At 42.6% G+C, this 21,821-nt stretch overlaps 1 protein-coding gene across 1 annotated transcript in view; it reads left to right on the top strand.

Annotated features, from left to right (window-relative positions):
- Positions 1-21,821, top strand: part of igsf9bb (immunoglobulin superfamily, member 9Bb) — a gene marked incomplete at both ends in the record, with an annotated part of 506,998 nt that overhangs the window by 175,811 nt on the left and 309,366 nt on the right. The window contains 1 exon segment of the mRNA XM_084319954.1: positions 407-553. Coding sequence (XP_084176080.1) covers positions 407-553 — 147 coding nt within the window.

Genomic DNA, 21,821 nt, shown 5'->3' on the forward strand with positions numbered 1-21,821 from the left:
CCTCCTCCCGTCCTCATCCCTCTCTTCTGTCTCCCTCACCTCCTCCCGTCCTCACCTCTCTCTTCTGTCTCCCTCACCTCCTCCTGTCCTCACCTCTCTCTTCTGTCTCCCTCACCTCCTCCCGTCCTCATCCCTCTCTTCTGTCTCCCTCACCTCCTCCCGTCCTCATCCCTCTCTTCTGTCTCCCTCACCTCCTCCTGTCCCTTGTTTCCCTTGTTTCATCGGCCGCTTGTTCCCTCCATCCTTTAATCTATTTTACTCACGTTCTCCCTCTCCCCTTTTCTCTCTCCCTCCGTCTCCCTCTCCCTTCCACCCTCTTGCGCTCACCTTCTCTCTGTCTCTCTCCCTCTCTTTCTCTCTCCCTCTCTTTCTCTCTCCCCCTCTTTCCTTCCCTCTCCTCTTCCAGGCCGGGCCACCCTGCACGGCAAGTCGTCCCTGAGGATAGAGAATGTGCGTTCAGACGACCAGGGTTGGTACGAGTGCAAGGTCCTGATGCTGGAGCAGCAATACGACACCTTCAACAATGGCAGCTGGGTCTACCTCACGGTCAACGGTAAGGATGGGTCAGATATAAGATACTTTATATAGACCTGTTCGCTGTATACGTTAGACTCTGTGTGTGCGCACTCCCCACATTTAATCAGGGGAGTGCCATGGTTTCTCCATAGAGCCCCGTCGTATTTTCTTTTAGCGCAGCAGTTTGCGCAGGTCCGAGGCAACTTAGACACGTGACTCAGTTGGTATTGCTGATTGGCGGACAGGTAACTATAATCGAGTGATCCTGATGACAGGAGCCGACGGCAATCACTGCTTTATTTTCACGTTTGGAAATGTGTCTAAATGTAGGGCTGTATCCTGATATATATACAGTATATTTATATTTAGTTGTACTTTGAATCAATCACCCAGGGAAGGTTCGCTGAGTACGGAAGCTCCCTCAGCAACACCCTCCTCCTTCATACTCGTCCAAATTCATCTCGAGCTGCCTGCTGAGCGGCCTTGGCTCTGCAGGGAGGGTTCATGGAGAGGTCAGGGTTCATGGAGAGGTCAGATGCTGTTTGAGTTTGTGTGGCAAAGAAAACCTTTTGATGTTGAAGGCTGTTGCCCATATTTTGCGCATGGGAGCCAGACCGACATACTTTCACGTCAGTTTAACACGTGGGTTGCAGTACACTGTCGAACCACCAGGTGGCTGTGCTGCGTTTTGTGTGTCGTAGAAAATGGCAATATTTTTGGACTTCCTCAGCCCGGTCTTTCTTCGATTTGGTCCGTGTTTGTAACGTAGTTAATCACGATCGATAACGGAACGCCCCCCGACCGAGCTCCACGAGATGATAAACGGTAAATACGGTCGGAGGAACACGTCGTACACGACCCAGCCCAGGGCAGCGGCCAATCACAGCTCTGCGCGGTCCACGTCAGCTTTCATTGATTTGACGCAACGGTAAACAGCTGCATGGCCAGCTGCATTGCAGGCGTCGCCGGTAGGCTTGCGGGAGCTCGGCAGTGCTTAAGTTGCGACCACTTTGACGTGCGAGTATGAATTAAGCGTTACCCACTCGCTCTCTCTTCTCCTCCTCCAGCGCCAGTTCACCACCGTCTGGCCTGCCCACTCCACTAGGCCCCGTTAAATCGTTAATCACAATTATATGCGAGGCAATAATTGTCACAGCGCTATCGAGAAGAAACCCCATCAAGCTGGAATGACTTTGATTATTATGTCTGACTGCTACGTCTGAATGAAACCTCTTTCTAGCAGCCTGTAGGCGCAGTTTGGCACTGAGCGGATTCACTTCTGTCCCACTGAATGAAAACACTGTGTGTCTGCACTTTGTGCGATTGTGTATAACGGGGACGATGTGTTGGAAATTTACCTGACCTCAGTAAAGGGTCACCACACATAACTCCAGCCGGCCCCTGAGGTCTCCTCCTGGTGGTGCCCTGAACCAGGCCAACGACTAAGTGGGACCGAGCGTTTGAGGCAGTGGCCCCCAGGCTCTGGAATGAGCTCCCCCAGGTCTCGAGAGCCCCCCCCCCCCCTCTGTGGACTTGTTAAAGGGGCAGCTAAAAACACACCTGTTCAGGTTGGCGTTTGGCCATGGCAAACTGGTGATTTCGTTTTTTCTGTTTTTGTCCGTGCTTGTTTTTATATTGTATGTTTTTATCAATTGACCTGTTCTTTTGTTTTTTTCAAACTTGTGAAGCACTGTTTGTTTTTACACAGTTTTTACATTGGATGTTTTTTATGAATTGCCTTGTTCATTTTCTTTTTTGTTTTTATACTTGTGAAGCACTCTGTGCATTCGTGCTGGGAAGGTGCTATATACAGTACATCAAATCTTACTCACTCACTCACTCACTCACTCACTCACTCACTCACTCACTCACTCACTCACTCACTCACTCACTCACTCACTCACTTACTCACTTACTTACTTACTTACTTACTTACTTACTTACTTACTTACTTACTTACTTACTTACTTACTTACTTACTTACTTACTTACTTACTTACTTACTTACTTACTTACTTACTTTCTTACTCACTCACTCACTCACTCACTCACTCACTCACTCACTCACTCACTCACTTACTCACTTACTTACTTACTTACTTACTTACTTACTTACTTACTTACTTACATACTTACTTACTTACTTACTTACTTACTTACTTACTTACTTACTTACTTACTTACTTACTTACTTACTTACTTACTTACTTACTTACTTACTTACTTACTTACTTACTTACTTACTTACTTACTTACTTACTTACTTACTTACTTACCTGTGCCTAAAACCGACCCCAGACATAGACCTTGTTTTTCTATCATCTGTCATCGTACTGATGTATTTTTCGACGAATCCATATCCCATCATGTGGACCACGAATGAGCCGGTTGTCTCTTTTCCGGCTGCAGTTCAGTCAAACTGGGCCACTGCCCTTGAAGGAACATTTTGGCAAATGCAATTATTTGATAGATAGAAGATGGAAGACGCTGTCGCCCCCTTCTATTCAGTTCCTTCTTGTTTCAAGCTACTGCTCTTCTTCAGACTTTCTTTTTATATCCACTTTTTTCTCCTCCTGTTTTTCTGTATTTTTCCTCCCATCCCATCGTTATGCCAATTCCCCCCTCCCCTTCCTGGTCGTTTCACACATGTGCCCCCCACTGGTCGGTCTAGGGAGCCCTGAAGTCTATCACATGCTTCCTCCGATACATAGGAGACAGCCAGCAGCCTCTTTTCACCTGACAGCGCGGACTCTCATTGGTGAAGTGTAACGGGTGGGAGGCTCACACTACCTTCACCATTTCCCTCCCTCGCTGTGCAGGCGCCCTGACCGACCTGTAGGAGTCGCTGTTTACAATGACCAGATTACCACCCCACCGGCTTCCCTCCCGCTGACTCTGCCAATTGTGTCAGTATGACGACCGGCCAAGCCGGAGGCACCGCTGACAGCCGGATTCGATACCAGTGTCTCTGCGGTGGTAGACAGGCGCTTAGTCCGCTGTGCTACCTGGCCGCGCTCTTCTTCAGACTTAAACATACAAAGTCACCATCTTAAAATAGACCACATGTTCTGGTCACATGATAGTCACATTATCCAGGTATAATACCACTTTTACCCCACTGATATCTATACGCAGATGATATATTATTATTATTATTGTATTGATTCTGCTCTGCTAGCTGTGGATAACCTGCAACATTCCTTTAACATTCTCCAAGCTGCACTTAATAATGAACTTAAACTCTGATTGAATGCACATGAATCTAAATTTACGTTGTTCTCTAGAGCTAGAGGCGGGGCTTAACCGGAACAGGATCCAGGACCTCCCAGGTTAGGACTGGCGGCGTCTATGCCTTCTACAACGCTGTTCGGTTTCCGGGTTCCTCATGCCAAACCAATAAAAAATCGCTACTTTACATCAGGGTGAACGCTGTTACGCTGACACCACCCACTTCAATGACAGAGCTCTCATATTTGCGAATGCATAAACTATATCTTAAATTATGGCTATGTGTCTAATATGGCCGTTGCTTATCAATGACTTGTTTTGTTTACATCAGGGTGAACGCTGTTGCATTCGCAAATATGAGAGCTCTGTCAATTGATAAGCGACGGCCATATTAGACACATAATATTTAAGATATAGTTTAGCTCTGTCATTGAAGGGGCTTGTCGCGGCTCATGCGCATGCGCGGGCGTAAGCGATAACTGGCGGCGATAAGGGGGGCGTGCTAGCGTAGGGTCACGTGGGCTTAGTGGCCAATCAGAGGAACCCGGAAACCGAACAGCATTGTAGAAGGCATAGACGCGGACTGGCGCCTCCTGTCATAATCAGCCAAGACATGGTGTAAAACCATGTAAGATTTTACGTTATCTGTTCTGTCATTCTTACTTATGTTGCTGTGTTCAAGTAGCTGGTTAAATTTGTCTTGCACACGTCTGAATTTGAATGTCCTATAGGCCTGTCCGCTGTATGCGTCAGACTCAGTGTGCGCGCGCATCAATGGGGAAAAAGGAACGTTATCCTAGTCAGAACAACAGGGCAGACTACAATATATAAATAATGGTAAATGGTTGCATTTATATAGCGCTTTTATCCAAAGCGCTTTATAATCTGTTCCTCACATTTGACCCATTCACTCACACATTCACACACCGATGGCAGAGGCAACCATGCAAGGTGCCAACCTGCTCATCGGGAGCAATTCGGCGTTAAGAGTCTTGCTCAGTGACACTTCGACACACGCTGCCCGGGAGGAGCGGGAATCGAACCGGGAACCTACGGATTTGCCAGACGACTGCTCTACCTCCTGAGCCACTGTTGCATTTGTTAGCCATGCTAGCGATCTAAACAAACAATCCATGCCAAAGCTAGATATGTAAAAGGTGAAAGACTCACACTCACAGCCATGCTGATTTGGCTACATGACATCTAGCCGATTTCGTTTAAAACGACTTTTAGTCAGGGGAGTGCGTGCCATGGTTTCTCCATAGAGCCCCGTTGTATTTTTTTTTTGCGCAGCAGCTCAAGCAGGTAGGGGGAAACTTAGTCACGTGACTCAGTTGGTATTGTTGATTGGCTCGAACGCGGTATGTTTGTAAACAGCGAACAGGTCTATAGAGAGTTGAGTTGACTTCTTTTTGGATTTCCTTGTGCCTCACTCTACACCGCCACAGTTTTCTCATCTTTAATTGGCTTTGGCTCGGTTGTTCCTCGGATAGAGAAGAGAGCACACCACGCAAACCATAGTGAATAGGACAGAGGATCAAAGGTCAGCGTCGCGATCATCCATCATCACAGGAATGGTCTGAAACTAAAGTCCTTGTTCAGACCTCTTGGTGTGAGAGTACCCGGTGTGTATATTTTCAGAACAGTTCTCTGTTCTCTGAGTCAATGTCACCTCCTCTGCGAGGGCATTTGATAGAACTTGATGATGAAGTGGACGGCAACTTAGCAGACTTGGTACATGTGGGCAGCTGCTGCAAGGTGTCTATTAAAGGCAGAACAGATCTCACTATGATCATATACGAAAGCATAGTGTCAGAACATATCTCACTATTATCATATACTAAGCAAAGTGTCAGAACAGATATCTCACTCTGATCATATACTAAGCAAAGTGTCAGAACAGATCTCACTATGATCATATACTAAGCATAGTGGCAGAACAGATCTCACTATGATCATATACTAAGCAAAGTGTCAGAACAGATCTCACTATGATCATATACGAAAGCATAGTGTCAGAACAGATCTCACTATGATCATATACTAAGCAAAGTGTCAGAACAGATCTCACACTACTATTAAAACCATGGACTAGATCTATTATTCACCCTAATCTTTTTAAAACCATGGACTAGATCTATTAGTCACCCTAATCTTTTTAAAAGCTGCTTGTTTACAATAGAAAGGAACGTTTTTGTAAAATAAATCTAAAGATGATTCAACATCAGGAGATCCAGATGTCAAATGAAAGTCACTGTCATAGACGTGATTTAGAAACACTTGTTCATTACAGTAACATCCTTACAAGGTCCAGGGTTCGATTCCCGCTTGGGGACCAGGTTTCCATGATGCCAGTTACCCAGGTGGGGTATCTCCCAGGCCTTTCTGTGTGGAGTTTGCATGTTCTCCCCGTGCTCGCAAGGGTTTCCCCCCCGATAAGATAAACCCAATGGAAAAACATGCACAACAATAGATCGCTAACGCTGTGGCGTCCTTGACGAAGACGGACAGGAGCACTTTGATTGGTCCCCTGGCGCGGCTCACGTTGACGCCTGTCTGCTCCCGGCTGCCCTTGGGGGGGAAGGACGACGGGATGGGTTAATCGCAGATATGAATTGCATGCATGCATCGCATGTGTGCCGATTGATGACCTCTGAGCAGGTCTTAAATTATTATTATTATTATTACATTTCTCTGCATGTGTTCCCAATACATACAACAGGACAATGGTGACTGATACTGTACCTACATCCAAGACACCACTTGCAATGATTTTGTCACTCCTATTAGACTAAATGTAACCAATTAGAGTCGATCTCAAAGGGTTCGTCAAATTAGGTCTGACGGGTTCATTAATCAATTAAGATAAATTGAGACTTAATCAGAAGCATTAGTCAACCAATCAATGTTGAAATCTCCCAAAACTATAATTTCCGATTGAGTATACAGAGAGGGTAACTGTGCCAAATAATCAATACACCTAGCATCAGCTGATGGAGGTCTATAAATCCCAATTACAACAAAGGAATTGTTAGACCCACAATCTATGGTCACTCCACCACCTCTACACATTTTTTATCGATTTTAAATAGATTATAATCATTTATGGTCACCTCAGAATGACTAACGCTATCCTTAAAGGGATATTTCCCTTTGGTAGAACAGTTGTGCGTCTTGCGACAGTGGTTCCCGGTTCGATTCCCGCTCCTCCCGGCCGGGCAGCGTGTCGAAGTGTCCTTGAGCAAGACACTTAACCCCTTAACTGCTCCAGATGAGCAGGTTGGCACCTTGCATGGTTGCCTCTGCCGTCGGTGTGTGAATGTGTGAGTGAATGGGTAAAATGTGAGGAACAAAATTGTTAATATTTAATATTTAAAATAGTTAAATAAGTACCAGTAAGCCAGCGACCACTGCTGTCCCTGTCGTCTGCTGTCAACACCACCATTCCTCCCAGGTGTCAGGCTCCTCATTCACTTCCATTCATTCTGTCATACTGTTTGTGCGCTGTAGATGTGTGCTGTATACTGTACAGTCTAGGGGTGAGTGAGTGAGTGAGTGAGTGAGTGAGTGAGTGAGTGAGTGAGTGAGTGAGTGAGTGAGTGAGTGAGTGAGTGAGTGAGTGAGTGAGTGAGTGAGTGAGTGAACCACTGATGGACTAACAAAGTGCAAAGTATGCGAGAGAGAGAGCGAGAGAGCGAGAGAGAGCGAGAGAGAGGGAGAGAGAGAGACCAGGGACAGCAGAGTACCCCCTCTAGCACCAGGGACAAGCGCTCTCTCGCGTTCTTTTTGCCATTTTTGTAAGCCTGCTACAAATCTCACATATCAAATATGTTATTTGCATCAGCTCACACAATTTGTGATTGACTCATCGGATCAATGAGAAGGGTATGTGCTTGACATGGCGTCGAGCATAACTCCGAGTGTGGTCCCGTGAAACTTTTCGCATGCTTTTTGACAAAAGCTGGATTGTGGTCAGCTTTCCCTGCCGTGCGCATATATCGCCCTGCGTTTTCTCGCGGAGCGATTGTGTTTTTGTGTCGGCTATTCACACGAGACGCGGTGCGTTCATGCTGATCAGAGAGAGAACTGCATGTGGATTATAGCTCCCCATGTGAAACGGCCTTAAATCAGATTTTTACCCCCGATGTCATTGCGCCAGTACCCCAGTTTGGGAATAGCTGTTGTAGAGGTCATTATTTCTTTCTACTCAAAACTACCCGATGCAGCTTTAACTACAGTACTTCACCTATAAACACCAATGCCACTTTTTGGATCGCACCACTTGTTATAATAGAGCAGTTACAGTAATATGGGACACTTGGAAGCTGGAAAGATTGTGAGATGAATAGAAGAACTGCCCTCCAATGTCAAGTTCAAACACATCATTACAATTTAACGTCTCGCCGATTTCAAACATTCCATTTTCAAATAAAAAGTGACAGCCCTTTACTTAAACCTCTCCTGGCGTGACGCATTCGTGATAGATAGATAGATAGATAGATAGATAGATAGATAGATAGATAGATAGATAGATAGATAGATAGATAGATAGATAGATAGATAGATAGATAGATAGATAGATAGATAGATAGATAGATAGATAGATAGATAGATAGATAGATAGATAGATAGATAGATAGATAGATAGATAGATAGATAGACATACAGTAGATACACGACAGTTATCATTATGATGATGATGATGATGATGATGATGATGATGATGATGATGATTGTAACTGAGGGGTACAATTCCCTGACTGTATTGAGAGTATGGTATTATTAAACCACTACTTAGTTATGTACTTTAATTACTGGCCATACAGTACATGGATATATCTGGTGAACACCCACACAAGGATACGGCAATGACACATAAAGTTCTAGTTAGAGGTATTTATTATTATTAGAGCAGCAACGGTAGGTTACAGATTGAGAATTATACTTGCGCTTGTAAGGTGAAGAACACTTAAAGTAGGTCAAGAGCGTAAGTCCATGAGAATAGTAAGATGGGTATAACTGACGCCACCTGTAGCATAGTAATTACATAAGGCACACTCGTAGTCAGCTGGAGACACTGGGGGGTTCCCTCCGGTTGTAAGCCGGCAGGGTAGAGGAATGTTCGGGAGCAAAGTCTGGGTCAACGCGGAATAACGAGGCTCCAGATACAGGAGCCAGTGCAGTACTCCCTTGGTCCGCAGACAAAGCAACAGCTAGAATCCAGTATGCCCGACAGCATGGATGAAAGCTAGCCAGCCTCTGGTCCTAGAGGCGGGCTCGAGGGTGCTCCTCACAGGGGTAGATCCCACACGACAGTGGGGTAGACGGTTCTCTGCTCCAGCAGCCACAGTACCAAAGCAATATAATCCAGCCAGAAAAGGCTCTGCATTCGCCGGTGTAGGTTCTCCGGTGTACATATCCAACGGTTCTCGTCTAGGACTCCTCGGGTGGTGGCACGAGTTTAGGCCGCCCAGCCTGGATAAGTGCACTAGCTATAGGTACGACGAACCGGTGGTAATGCTGGTCACTGAAGAACGGTAGCCGCACGATACACTATAAATGATAGACTATTACTTCACATTAGAATAAGTCGAACTCGACGATACGGCGTTAAACTCTGACACTTTAGCTATATATTCGCACGCGGTTCTCAAGGCTCTATTCAGGGGCAAAGGGGCCCACTTCACGGCACGTTGTATCGTGGTGAAGGCTTCAACGTTTAGGATACTCTACTGCTGTATGCACCTGCGACGTATTTATACGTACGGTGAATAATCTAGTGCCAACCTCAGTTCTGTCTCGTATTACTGCGCAAACCTGGACATGTTGAGACATGCCTTGGCGTTGCCTTTGAACTTGCCATTGGGGGTATGGCCGTTGGCGCCTAGGGGTCGCTGTCCAATAAAAGAACGAATATTATGGTCTGGTTTGTACCTAGGTAAAGGGATATTCCGTGTATATATACAAAGAATATACAAGGGATATCAAACGATATACAAATATTATACAAGGGATCTCAAGCAATAAATATATATATTCGGTTTAATCTGACCCTTTGTAACAATGATGATGATGATAATGAGCATCCTACCATGCAAAAAGTAACAACACATGTGCAGACACATTCAATCACACACACACACACACACACACACACACACACACACACACACACACACACACACACACACACACACACACACAGACACACACTGTCCCTCTCCCTCCCTCACACACTCGTACACACACACACACAAAAAACCTAAACTTAGAAAATATATTGCAATTAAAAATGAGTATTTTACTGAACCTTATGTAATGTTAAACTTAAAGAGAAGACGGAGGTCTCTGTGTGCCCAGTTGAGGTCTGGCACCCTGCCATTGGCTGTGGAAGTGGGTAGATTCCAGGGTAAACCTGAGGAGGAGCGGCTGTGTGTTCTGTGTGATCTGGGAGTGGTGGAGGATGAATATCATTTTGTTTTTTATTGCCCTTTGTACACCACTTTGAGGAGGGCTTTATTTGAAAAAATTCAAATTGCAAACCCAGATTTGTTTTGGCAGTCTGAGAGCTGTATGTTGAGTTGTTTTTTTGTGGAGGACATCTTCGGTTTTGCAGGATTTTTGGAGAAGGCATGGCACCTGAGACAAAACACACTGTATCCTATATAATTGTATTTGAATTCACCTTGTTTTTCTGTTTTTCTGTTTATTTACATTGAGTACAGCTTGTGTTATATTACGTTTTATTGTATTTTCTTGTATTTTTCTTTTTTTATGGCCATCTTGGTCTATGTAATTTGTTAAGTAATTGGTAAAGTATATTATTATATACTTATTGTTATGTGTCTTGTAAGCCCATATGGGCTGGGCATACATCTGTATGTAAGACACGAAAATAAAAAATATCAAATCAAATCAAATCACACATGCACACACTCACACATGCTCTCTCCCTCTCACACATACTGTACATGTGATCTCCCTCTCACACATGCACACACTCACACATACATGCGCTCTCCCTCTCACACATGCACACACTCACACATACATGCGCTCTCCCTCTCACACATGCACATGCACACACTCACACTTACATGCGCTCTCCCTCTCACACCAACTCCGTAGTCTCAACAGACGTTCTCTCGAACTAACTCAGAACCTCGAGCATTCATCCAATCACTCAATCAGACAAACACACACACTCACACACACACATGCACGCACGCACACAGTGATGGCAGTCTCCATGGTAACAGACACAGCAGACCCTGGCCCTCCACCCCCCCCCCCCCGGTCACAGAACATTAACTCTGTTTGGCCTCTCCTCTCCTCGTGTCTCCTCTGTCTCTCTCTGTCTCTCTGTCTCTCTGTCTCTGTCTTTCTCTGTCTCAGTCTCTCTGTCTCTCTGTCTCTCTCAGTCTCTCTGTCTCTCTCAGTCTCTCTGTCTCTCTGTCTCTGTCTCAGTCTCTCTATCTCTCTCTGTATCCGTCTCTCTCTGTCTCAGTCTCTCTGTCTTTCTGTCTCTGTCTCAGTCTCTCTATCTCTCTGTCTCAGTCTCTCAGTCTATCTGTCTCTGTCTCGGTCTCTCTATCTCTCTCTGTATCTGTCTCTCTCTTTCTCAGTCTCTCTGTCTCTGTCTCAGTCTCTCTATCTCTCTCTGTATCTGTCTCTCTCTGTATCTGTCTCTCTGTCTCTCTCTGTCTCAGTCTCTGTCTCTCTGTCTCAGTATCAATTCAATTCAATTCAAATAGGCTTTATTGGCATGAAATATCAACATACTTATTGCCAAAGCAAGTCCAACATACAAACAATAACATATATATTATTAAGCAATAAAACATACCATAATATTAGCAATAAGTAAAACAATCAACAGAAACATATTAAATTACAAAATAATCATTCAATCGGGTAGTCATTTTACAGATGTAGCCACCCAGATACATGTATTTACAGGGCTTGTTCTCTTATTGTATGACAACCATCTACATATTTTGCAGCTAATACTGTACACTGACTTTTCTCCCCACATATATATAACAGCTTTTGATTATCAGGGAGATGGATAAACTGTGGATCAATTTTATTTATTTTATAAAAGAAAACTTCTCTTAGATCCTTGTATTTCTCACAGTATAGTAGGAAGTGAGGTTCTGTCTCAACATCCCCCTGATGACAAAGTGAACACAGCCTGGCCTCTCTGGGCAGCCAGTTCTGCCTGTGACGGCCTGTTTCTATGGCTAGACTATGTCCACTCAGTCTGTACCGTGTCAATGTCTTTCTTAATTTTATATCATTCACAGTGGTCAGGTATTCTGCCACCGTGTACTCTCTGTTTAGGGTCAAATAGAATTCTAATTTACTTTGAGATTTGGTTGATTTGTTCCAATATTCTATATAGTTTTCTTTTTGTTTTGAGGTTATTTGGTTGGGCCAGATTTTTTGGTATCTGTCCTGAGGCATTTGTGGGCAGAGATTTCTGACTAGCTGGCAGAGGGGACTCTTATCTGGGTTCATCTCTTGGCTCTGAAGGGCTTTGTAGTGGTAGGAGTGGGGGTCACTTGATTGGAGGTGTGTGTAAAATGTTATGGCTCGCTTTTGAATTTGAATGATTAGGGGGTATTGGCCGAGTTCTGCCCTGCATGCATTATTGGCAGTGTGTCTGTGGACCTTAAGTAGGTTTTTGCACAATTCTGCATGCAGTACTTCTAATGGGTGTTTTTCCCATTTTGGGAAATCTTGGTTAGTTAATGGACCCCACACTTCACTGCCATATAATATTATTGGATTTATTACGGAATTTAGAATTTTGAGCCAGGTCCTAATTGGGATGTCAATTGGAATTTTCCTTTTGATGGCATAAAAAGCCCTTCTTCCCTTCTCCTTCAATTCATTCACAGCCATATTGAAGTTTCCATTATGATTTATTTTCAATCCCAAATATGGGTAGCTTTTTGTGTTTTCTAATATGTGTGTGCCTAATTTAAATGTATTATGTGAACTCTGAGACTCGTGTCTCCTTTGAAAGATCATGACTTTAGTCTTCTTCATGTTTACGTTCAGAGACCATGTCTGACAGAACTGGTGGAGGATGTCTAGGTTCTGTTGTAGACCCTCTTTAGTGGCTGACAGCAGAACCAGATCATCTGCGTACATCAGTAATTTTACATTGGTATCGTGCAGAGTCAGACCGGGTGCAGTAGAAAGTTCTAATAACTTTGCTAATTCATTTATATATATATTGAACAATGTTGGGCTTAAATTGCACCCCTGGCGGACTCCGCGACCCTGGGTGAAGAAATTTGTTCTTTTATTTCCAATTCTAACAGCACATCTGTTTTTTGTGTACATGGATTTGATCAAGTCATATGTATTTCCTCCAACACCACTTTCTAGAATTTTGAAGAAAAGACCTTTGTGCCAAATTGAGTCAAAGGCTTTTTCAAAATCGACAAAGCAGGAATATATTTTGTTTTTGTTCTGTTTTACGTGAATGTCAATTAGGGTTTTAAGAGTGTATATATGGTCAGAGGTACGATAATTTGGTAAGAATCCGATTTGGCTTTTACTTAGAACGCTGTGTTCTGTAAGGAATTCTATGAGTCTGGTGTTGATGATACTACATAGAAGTTTGCCCAAATTACTCGTCACACAGATACCCCTATAGTTTTTTGGGTGATGTTTATCTCCACTCTTGAAAATTGGGGTTATGAGTCCTTCATTCCAGACATCAGGAAAATAGCCTAGATTTAGTGTCAAATTGAATAATTTTAATAGCCAATTGGAATTTTTCAGAGCTGTGTTTAATCATTTCATTTAATATGCCATCTGTACCACAGGCCTTTCTAGCTTTAAGGCACTGGAGTTTTGATTTCAGCTCTTGTTCTGTGATTGGGAAGTCTAAAGGGTTTTGATTATCCTTTATGATATTTTCCCATTTTTGTAATTTTTCACATATCTGGCTGGTTTCCGTTTTTGTATTTAGGGGTACAGTTGTAAAGAGTGATGTGAAGTGGTTTGTCCAAACATCCCCATCTTGGATAGCCATTTCTTCCGGCTTATCTTTATTCAATGAGTTCCAGTGGTATTAGTTCATACTCATACTACTGGTATGAGTTCCAGTAGTATCTCTATCTCTCTCTGTATCTGTCTCTGTCTCTCTCTCTCTCTCTCTCTCTCTCTCTCTCTCTCTCTCTCTCTCTCTCTCTCTCTCTCTCTCTCTCTCTCTCTCTCTCTCTCTCTCTCTCTGTATCAGTCTCTCTGTCTCTCTCTGTCTCAGTCTCTCTGTCTCTCTGTATCTGTCTCAGTCTCTCTGTCTCTCTGTATCTGTCTCTCTGTCTCAGTCTCTCTGTCTCTATGTCTCTGTCTCAGTCTCTCTATCTCTCTCTGTATCTGTCTCTCTGTCTCTCTCTGTCTCAGTCTCTCTGTCTCTCTGTCTCAGTCTCTCTGTCTCTCTGTATCTGTCTCAGTCTCTCTGTCTCTCTGTATCTGTCTCAGTCTCTCTGTCTCTCTGTATCTGTCTCTCTGTCTCTCTCTGTCTCAGTCTCTCTGTCTCTCTGTCTCTGTCTCAGTCTCTCTATCTCTCTCTGTATCTGTATCTCTGTCTCTCTGTCTCAGTCTCTCTATCTCTCTCTGTATCTGTCTCTCTGTCTCTCTCTGTCTCAGTCTCTCTGTCTCTCTGTATCTGTCTCTCTATCTCTCTCTGTATCTGTCTCTCTGTCTCAGTCTCTATCTGTATCTGTATCTGTCTCTCTGTCTCTCTCTGTCTCAGTCTCTCTGTCTCTCTGTCTCTGTCTCAGTCTCTATATCTCTCTGTATCTGTCTCTCTCTGACTATAGGCCGTTATTGAAAATAAGAACTTGTTCTTAATTAACCTGCCTATTCAAATAAAGGTTTGATGATGATGATGATGATGATGATGATGACTATCTCTGTCTCAGTCTCTCTATCTCCCTGTCTCTCTGTCTCCCTCTGTATCTGTCTCCCTCTGTATCTGTCTCTCTCTGACTCAGTCTATCTGTCTCTGTCTCTCTCTGTCTCTCTGTCTCTGTTGCACCTATCTATTTCTGTATCTCTCTCTCTCTCTCTCTCTCTCTCTGTCTCGTTCTCTCTCTCTCTCTCTCTCTCTCTCTCTCTCTCTCTCTATCTGTCTCACTCTGTCTCTATATGTCTGTATCTCTCTCTCTGTCTCTGTCATGTCTCTGTCTCTCTGCCTATCTGTCTCTATCTATTTCAGTCTCAGTTTCTCTGCCTCGCTCTCTCTCTCTCTCTTTGTCTCTTGCGCTTTACATTTGACATTATTGAACATAGCCTTCTACCTTTATCACTTGACATAATTGAACCATATGCACTGAAGAACCATATGACTCAGTTTGGAACTTTTTTGGGCAGCCCATGTTTTTACCGTAAAGTCAATCCAAATCACAAAGTACTCAACCTCTTGCCAACTTACCATATTTAGATAATAAAGTACTCAACATCTACTGTCTTTAACTATGAGTGAACACAACACTCTAACTTACCATCTGTAGATAATAAAGTACTCAACCTCTACTGTCTTTAACTATGAATGAACACAACACTAACTTACCATCTTTAGATAATAAAGTACTCAACCTCTACTGTCTTTAACTATGAACGAACACAACACTAACTTACCATCTTTAGATAATAAAGTACTCAACCTCTACTGTCTTTAACTATGAACGAACACAACACTCTAACTCACCATCTTTAGATAATAAAGTACTCAACCTCTACTGTCTTTAACTATGAATGAACACAACACTCTAACTCACCATATTTAGATAATAAAGTACTCAACCTCTACTGTTTTTAACTATGAATGAACACAACACTCTAACTTACCGTCTTTAGATAATAAAGTACTCAACCTCTACTGTCTTTAACTATGAATGAACACAACACTCTAAGTCACCATATTTAGATAATAAAGTACTCAACCTCTACTGTTTTTAACTATGAATGAACACAACACTCTAACTTACCATCTTTAGATAATAAAGTACTCAACCTCTACTGTCTTTAACTATGAATGAACACAACACTCTAACTTACCATCTTTAGATAATAAAGATAAGATAAGATAAGATATTCCTTTATTGATTCCCTTGGGGAAATTCAGGCATAAAGTACTCAACCTCTACTGTCTTTAACTATGAACGAACACAACACTCTAACTTACCATCTTTAGATAATAAACTTCTCAACCTCTTTGTCTTTAACTATGAATGAACACAACACTCTAACTCACCATCTTTAGATAATAAACTTCTCAACCTCTTCTGTCTTTAACTATGAATGAACACAACACTAACTTACCATCTTTAGATAATAAAGTATTCAACCTCTACTGTCTTTGAACGAACACAACACTCTAACTTACCATCTTTAGATAGTAAAGTACTCAACCTCTACTGTCTTTAACTATGAATGAACACAACACTCTAACTCACCATCTTTAGATAATAAAGTACTCAACCTCTACTGTCTTTAACTATGAATGAACACAACACTCTAACTCACCATATTTAGATAATAAAGTACTCAACCTCTACTGTTTTTAACTATGAATGAACACAACACTCTAACTTACCGTCTTTAGATAATAAAGTACTCAACCTCTACTGTCTTTAACTATGAATGAACACAACACTCTAAGTCACCATATTTAGATAATAAAGTACTCAACCTCTACTGTTTTTAACTATGAATGAACACAACACTCTAACTTACCATCTTTAGATAATAAAGTACTCAACCTCTACTGTCTTTAACTATGAATGAACACAACACTCTAACTTACCATCTTTAGATAATAAAGATAAGATAAGATAAGATATTCCTTTATTGATTCCCTTGGGGAAATTCAGGCATAAAGTACTCAACCTCTACTGTCTTTAACTATGAACGAACACAACACTCTAACTTACCATCTTTAGATAATAAACTTCTCAACCTCTTTGTCTTTAACTATGAATGAACACAACACTCTAACTCACCATCTTTAGATAATAAACTTCTCAACCTCTTCTGTCTTTAACTATGAATGAACACAACACTAACTTACCATCTTTAGATAATAAAGTACTCAACCTCTACTGTCTTTGAATGGACACAACACTCTAACTTACCATCTTTAGATAGTAAAGTACTCAACCTCTACTGTCTTTAACTATGAATGAACACAACACTCTAACTCACCATCTTTAGATAATAAAGTACTCAACCTCTACTGTCTTTAACTATGAATGAACACAACACTCTAACTCACCATATTTAGATAATAAAGTACTCAACCTCTACTGTTTTTAACTATGAATGAACACAACACTCTAACTTACCGTCTTTAGATAATAAAGTACTCAACCTCTACTGTCTTTAACTATGAATGAACACAACACTCTAACTCACCATATTTAGATAATAAAGTACTCAACCTCTACTGTTTTTAACTATGAATGAACACAACACTCTAACTTACCATCTTTAGATAATAAAGTACTCAACCTCTACTGTCTTTAACTATGAATGAACACAACACTCTAACTTACCATCTTTAGATAATAAAGATAAGATAAGATAAGATATTCCTTTATTGATTCCCTTGGGGAAATTCAGGCATAAAGTACTCAACCTCTACTGTCTTTAACTATGAACGAACACAACACTCTAACTTACCATCTTTAGATAATAAACTTCTCAACCTCTTTGTCTTTAACTATGAATGAACACAACACTCTAACTCACCATCTTTAGATAATAAACTTCTCAACCTCTTCTGTCTTTAACTATGAATGAACACAACACTAACTTACCATCTTTAGATAATAAAGTATTCAACCTCTACTGTCTTTGAACGAACACAACACTCTAACTTACCATCTTTAGATAGTAAAGTACTCAACCTCTACTGTCTTTAACTATGAATGAACACAACACTCTAACTTACCATCTTTAGATACTAAAGTTTGAAAGCATTGTCAGTAGGTGTCAGTGGTGTCATGTGACCTATGGTCTAGTCGTTGGTCATTGTTGCAGAAGTGGAGCCAACTGGATGTCGTCAAGTCTTCAAGAAGTCGTTTGTATTTTGTGTCTTGTTTGTAGCACTCGTGGGATGCCATCCTTGGCCAATCACAATGTATGATCAGATAACACCTGCAGGTTACCCGCTTGTGGACATCATGAGACTGTTTCATTACCGTCTTCAGCCTCTTTATGGCAGCACCTTATTAACAAAGTGTATGGAAAAGTGTAGGCCCTGTAGCTGAAAGAAGCCTTGAAGTTTGGGGTCTGTTACGTGTGGGTGTGTTGTACCCTGATCCGGTGCTCCCAGTGTGATGTGTAATGTCTAGTTGTAGTTCCCTGTCCTGGTCTTGTAGTTCCTTATCGTTTCCCTCCCAGGTGTACCTATTTGTAATCAGCCCAGGTGTGTCTTGTCTCGTCATTCCCTCGTGTATAATGTAACTGTTCTGTCCTCCCCTGTGTGAGACGCTGATCCTGTTTGTACAGTCCTGTGTTTTGTTTGTCGTTATTTTATGTTATTCCTTTTGATTACAAAACCCACGGTAACTGTAATTAAATATCTTTTTTTGGTTACTTTGGCTACCGTTTCCTAATTATGTTACATTGACAAGACGACGAGCACTCCTTCAGTCAATGGTAACGTAATAGGGTCTTCTATTAGTACCCCCGCCCTCATTTCCATCCACCGGCATCATCCTTGAATCTCCTGCATGTGTCTTTTGACTAATAGCCCCCGAATCTTTCTGACAGAGTAAACAAATCTATAATCACCAGGAAATTATTATTATTATTATTATTATTATTATTATTATTATTATTATTATTATTATTATTATTATTATTATTATTATTATTATTATTATTATTATTATTATTATAATTATAATTAATTTAATTCCCGACCACAACCCCCAACCCTGGCTGCTGCCTGTGTGTGATGGAGAGACTGACACCAGGGGACAGACTGCCTCGCTGACCTGCTGGCTGTTCTCACCTCCTCGCTGACCTGCTGGCTGTTCTCACCTCCTCGCTGACCTGCTGGCTGTTCTCACCTCCTCGCTGACCTGCTGGCTGTTCTCACCTCCTCGCTGACCTGCTGGCTGTTCTCACCTCCTCGCTGACCTGCTGGCTGTTCTCACCTCCTCGCTGACCTGCTGGCTGTTCTCACCTCCTCGCTGACCTGCTGGCTGTTCTCACCTCCTCGCTGACCTGCTGGCTGTTCTCACCTCCTCACTGACCTGCTGGCTGTTCTCACCTCCTCACTCACAGCAGCCTGGCTGTTCTCACCTCCTCACTCACGGCAGCCTGGCTGTTCTCACCTCCTCACTCACAGCAGCCTGGCTGTTCTCACCTCCTCACTCACGGCAGCCTGGCTGTTCTCACCTCCTCACTCACAGCAGCCTGGCTGTTCTCACCTCCTCACTCACAGCAGCCTGGCTGTTCTCACCTCCTCACTCACAGCAGCCTGGCTGTTCTCACCCCGAAGCACATTCTGCATCAGCACACGTCTTGACACAGGCTCAGTAGGGGCGATGCTAAACTCCTCCAGGAGGTTTGTGTATCTGTTGCGTATAACGTCACGGTGACCAATTGCAGCCACTCTTATTGTCTGGGACCAAATACGGCCACGCCCCACTCCCAGCAAAAAGTGGGAATCTCTAGAATGGGTTTGGGGCGGCGCTGTATACGGAAGTAGCTCTCAAGGTGACGATTAGACAACACTTTTTTGTTGTCAGTAGATGGCAGCATTGGTTTAAAATTAAAGGCTGAAAATGTTGAGAACTACAACACTGCATTTCCCAAGAGCGTTAGCACAGGTCGCAGGTCACTGGGATGGGTCTATATTCTCCGACGTGATCTGAACAGCGTTAAACTATTACTGCAACCTCGGTATAGCGACCGCGAATGGCCAACTAATTATCTTAACAAAAGTGCGCTGGTAGCATTACATATGTTGTCTAAAGGGGGACATATGGTACAATTTAAGATTCTAATGATAATCGGCATATAAAGGACAAGATAAAGCATCGTTAATTTGTAAGAAACCTCAATGAAAACGGTGCAGGGTGCTATTGTTATGAAAATGTGATAGAATCCTATAAAAATGTGGACGCACTTGGCCTACGTTCCGTTATCTGTTTACCGTTTACTTTACTCATAGTATACGTATGTTCAGATTCGAATTCGCATTTCCCATTTTTTTTTATTTTTTTTTATTATCTTTTTCCTCCTTTTTCCGCTTTTTCTCCCATCCCAATGTTAGTCGTTATGCCAATTCCCAATCCCCTTCCTGGTCGTTGCGCACTCTACCCCCTACCGTCAGTCCGGGAGGGCGGAGACTATCACATGCTTCCTCCGACACATGTGTACCCAGCCCACCGCTTCTTTTCACCTGGCAGCGTGGACTCTCACTGGGAGAGTGTAACGTGTGGAAGGTCACACTACCTCTCCCAGATCCTTCCCTTGCTGTGCAGGCGCCCCGACCGAACTGTAGGAGTCGCTGTTTACAACGACCAGGACCCACCCTCTAACACTGCCAATTGTGTTAGTATGGACGGTCGGCCAACCCGGAAGCACCACAGCTGGATTAGATCCCACTGTCTCTGTGGTGGTAGACAGACGCTTAGTCCGCTGCGCTACCCGGCCGCCCGCCCATATTTATTATAACTGATAGGGCATACAGAGTAGACCCTCATCTGCACTTTTGATTACACCGTTTACTTTCTCATATTCTTTTCTCATATTCAGAGTTAATTACATTGTTAACTCTGTTACATTGTATCTTTATTATAATTGTATTGCCTATATAAATTTTTTTCATTTTTCATTTTCATTTTATTTTGTTTCGTACATGGGGGTACAGTTAATCTTTGCACAATATCACCAACATCTTTTTTTTTTTTATATATTCATTCATGTATTTCTACTATTACCCTGTCCATACCTGTACACCCCCCCCCCCCCATCCCATCCCATATTTTATCTTAGCTTATTTTATCTTATCTTATATCTGGCTAGGAATGTCCGATTCACAATCCGACAAAGCTGGGATACACAGGTCGGCTTGTAACTGATAAAAAAATTTCACTAAAGGTATAACTTTTTTTTTACCTCTATGTGCCGAAAACGGTATTTCCCAGCATACCATTTTGGTTCCAACACCTCCATCGTGTCCACTGTCTTTTTTTGTTTGAAGCCCAGGAAACATTTGTAATAATTTTTGGAACATAAAATGAACCGAAGGACACCCTAACCCACTTGATCTGCAGCTTCTGGTATATGTCAGATTCACTCTGAGAAAATAGACGCAGACACAGAAACACTTTATTAAACCAAATTAAATGAAGTTTAGGCAGTGGTCTTACAGGCAGAACAGCAGGGACTGCCCCAAAATGATATTATATTTTAATTACTGGAATGGAGGAAGCAAGCGGAGCACTACATTAAGTCTGGCAGCTGCCACGACCGCTGATTCCACTGATGCTGCCCTTGTACCTGCTTCTGCTGGAGGTGTGCACCAGCTGCAGGGGGGGGGGGGGGGGGGGGGGGGAGAATGATGTCAGCGTTTAGCATTGAGCTGTACTGTGTCTGAAAGGCACGTCTTCAATACCACTGAGCGAAAGAACAACCTGACAATCAGTAGGATGATCGGTGATGGTCGGTGATCACACACTAATGGGCCCGTTGACTTCCACTAGCATTGCTATCAAATGCTAACAATTTCGACTTCCAGTATCATAAAAACCTTAGAAACTCTGATGCCAGTGCTTTTTGGTTAGACTGAAGTGAGACATCAGATATGCTTCTTAAACAGAGTGAACTGTTCCTTTTAAAGGTGCATTCATACAGTACCATTAGTGTGTGTATCTGAAAGTAATACCTTGAATAAAGTAATATCCCTGACGGAGAGGCGCAACAAAGACTGGTATTTAATTTTTAAGGCCCTTATTGGTAAGCTACCTCCTTATACTACATCATTATTGGTAAGCTACCTCCTTATACTACATCATTATTGGTAAGCTACATCA

This window comes from Notolepis coatsorum (genome assembly GCF_963971535.1).
Source record: "Notolepis coatsorum genome assembly, chromosome: 8".
NCBI classification, from domain to species: Eukaryota; Metazoa; Chordata; class Actinopteri; order Aulopiformes; family Paralepididae; genus Notolepis; species Notolepis coatsorum.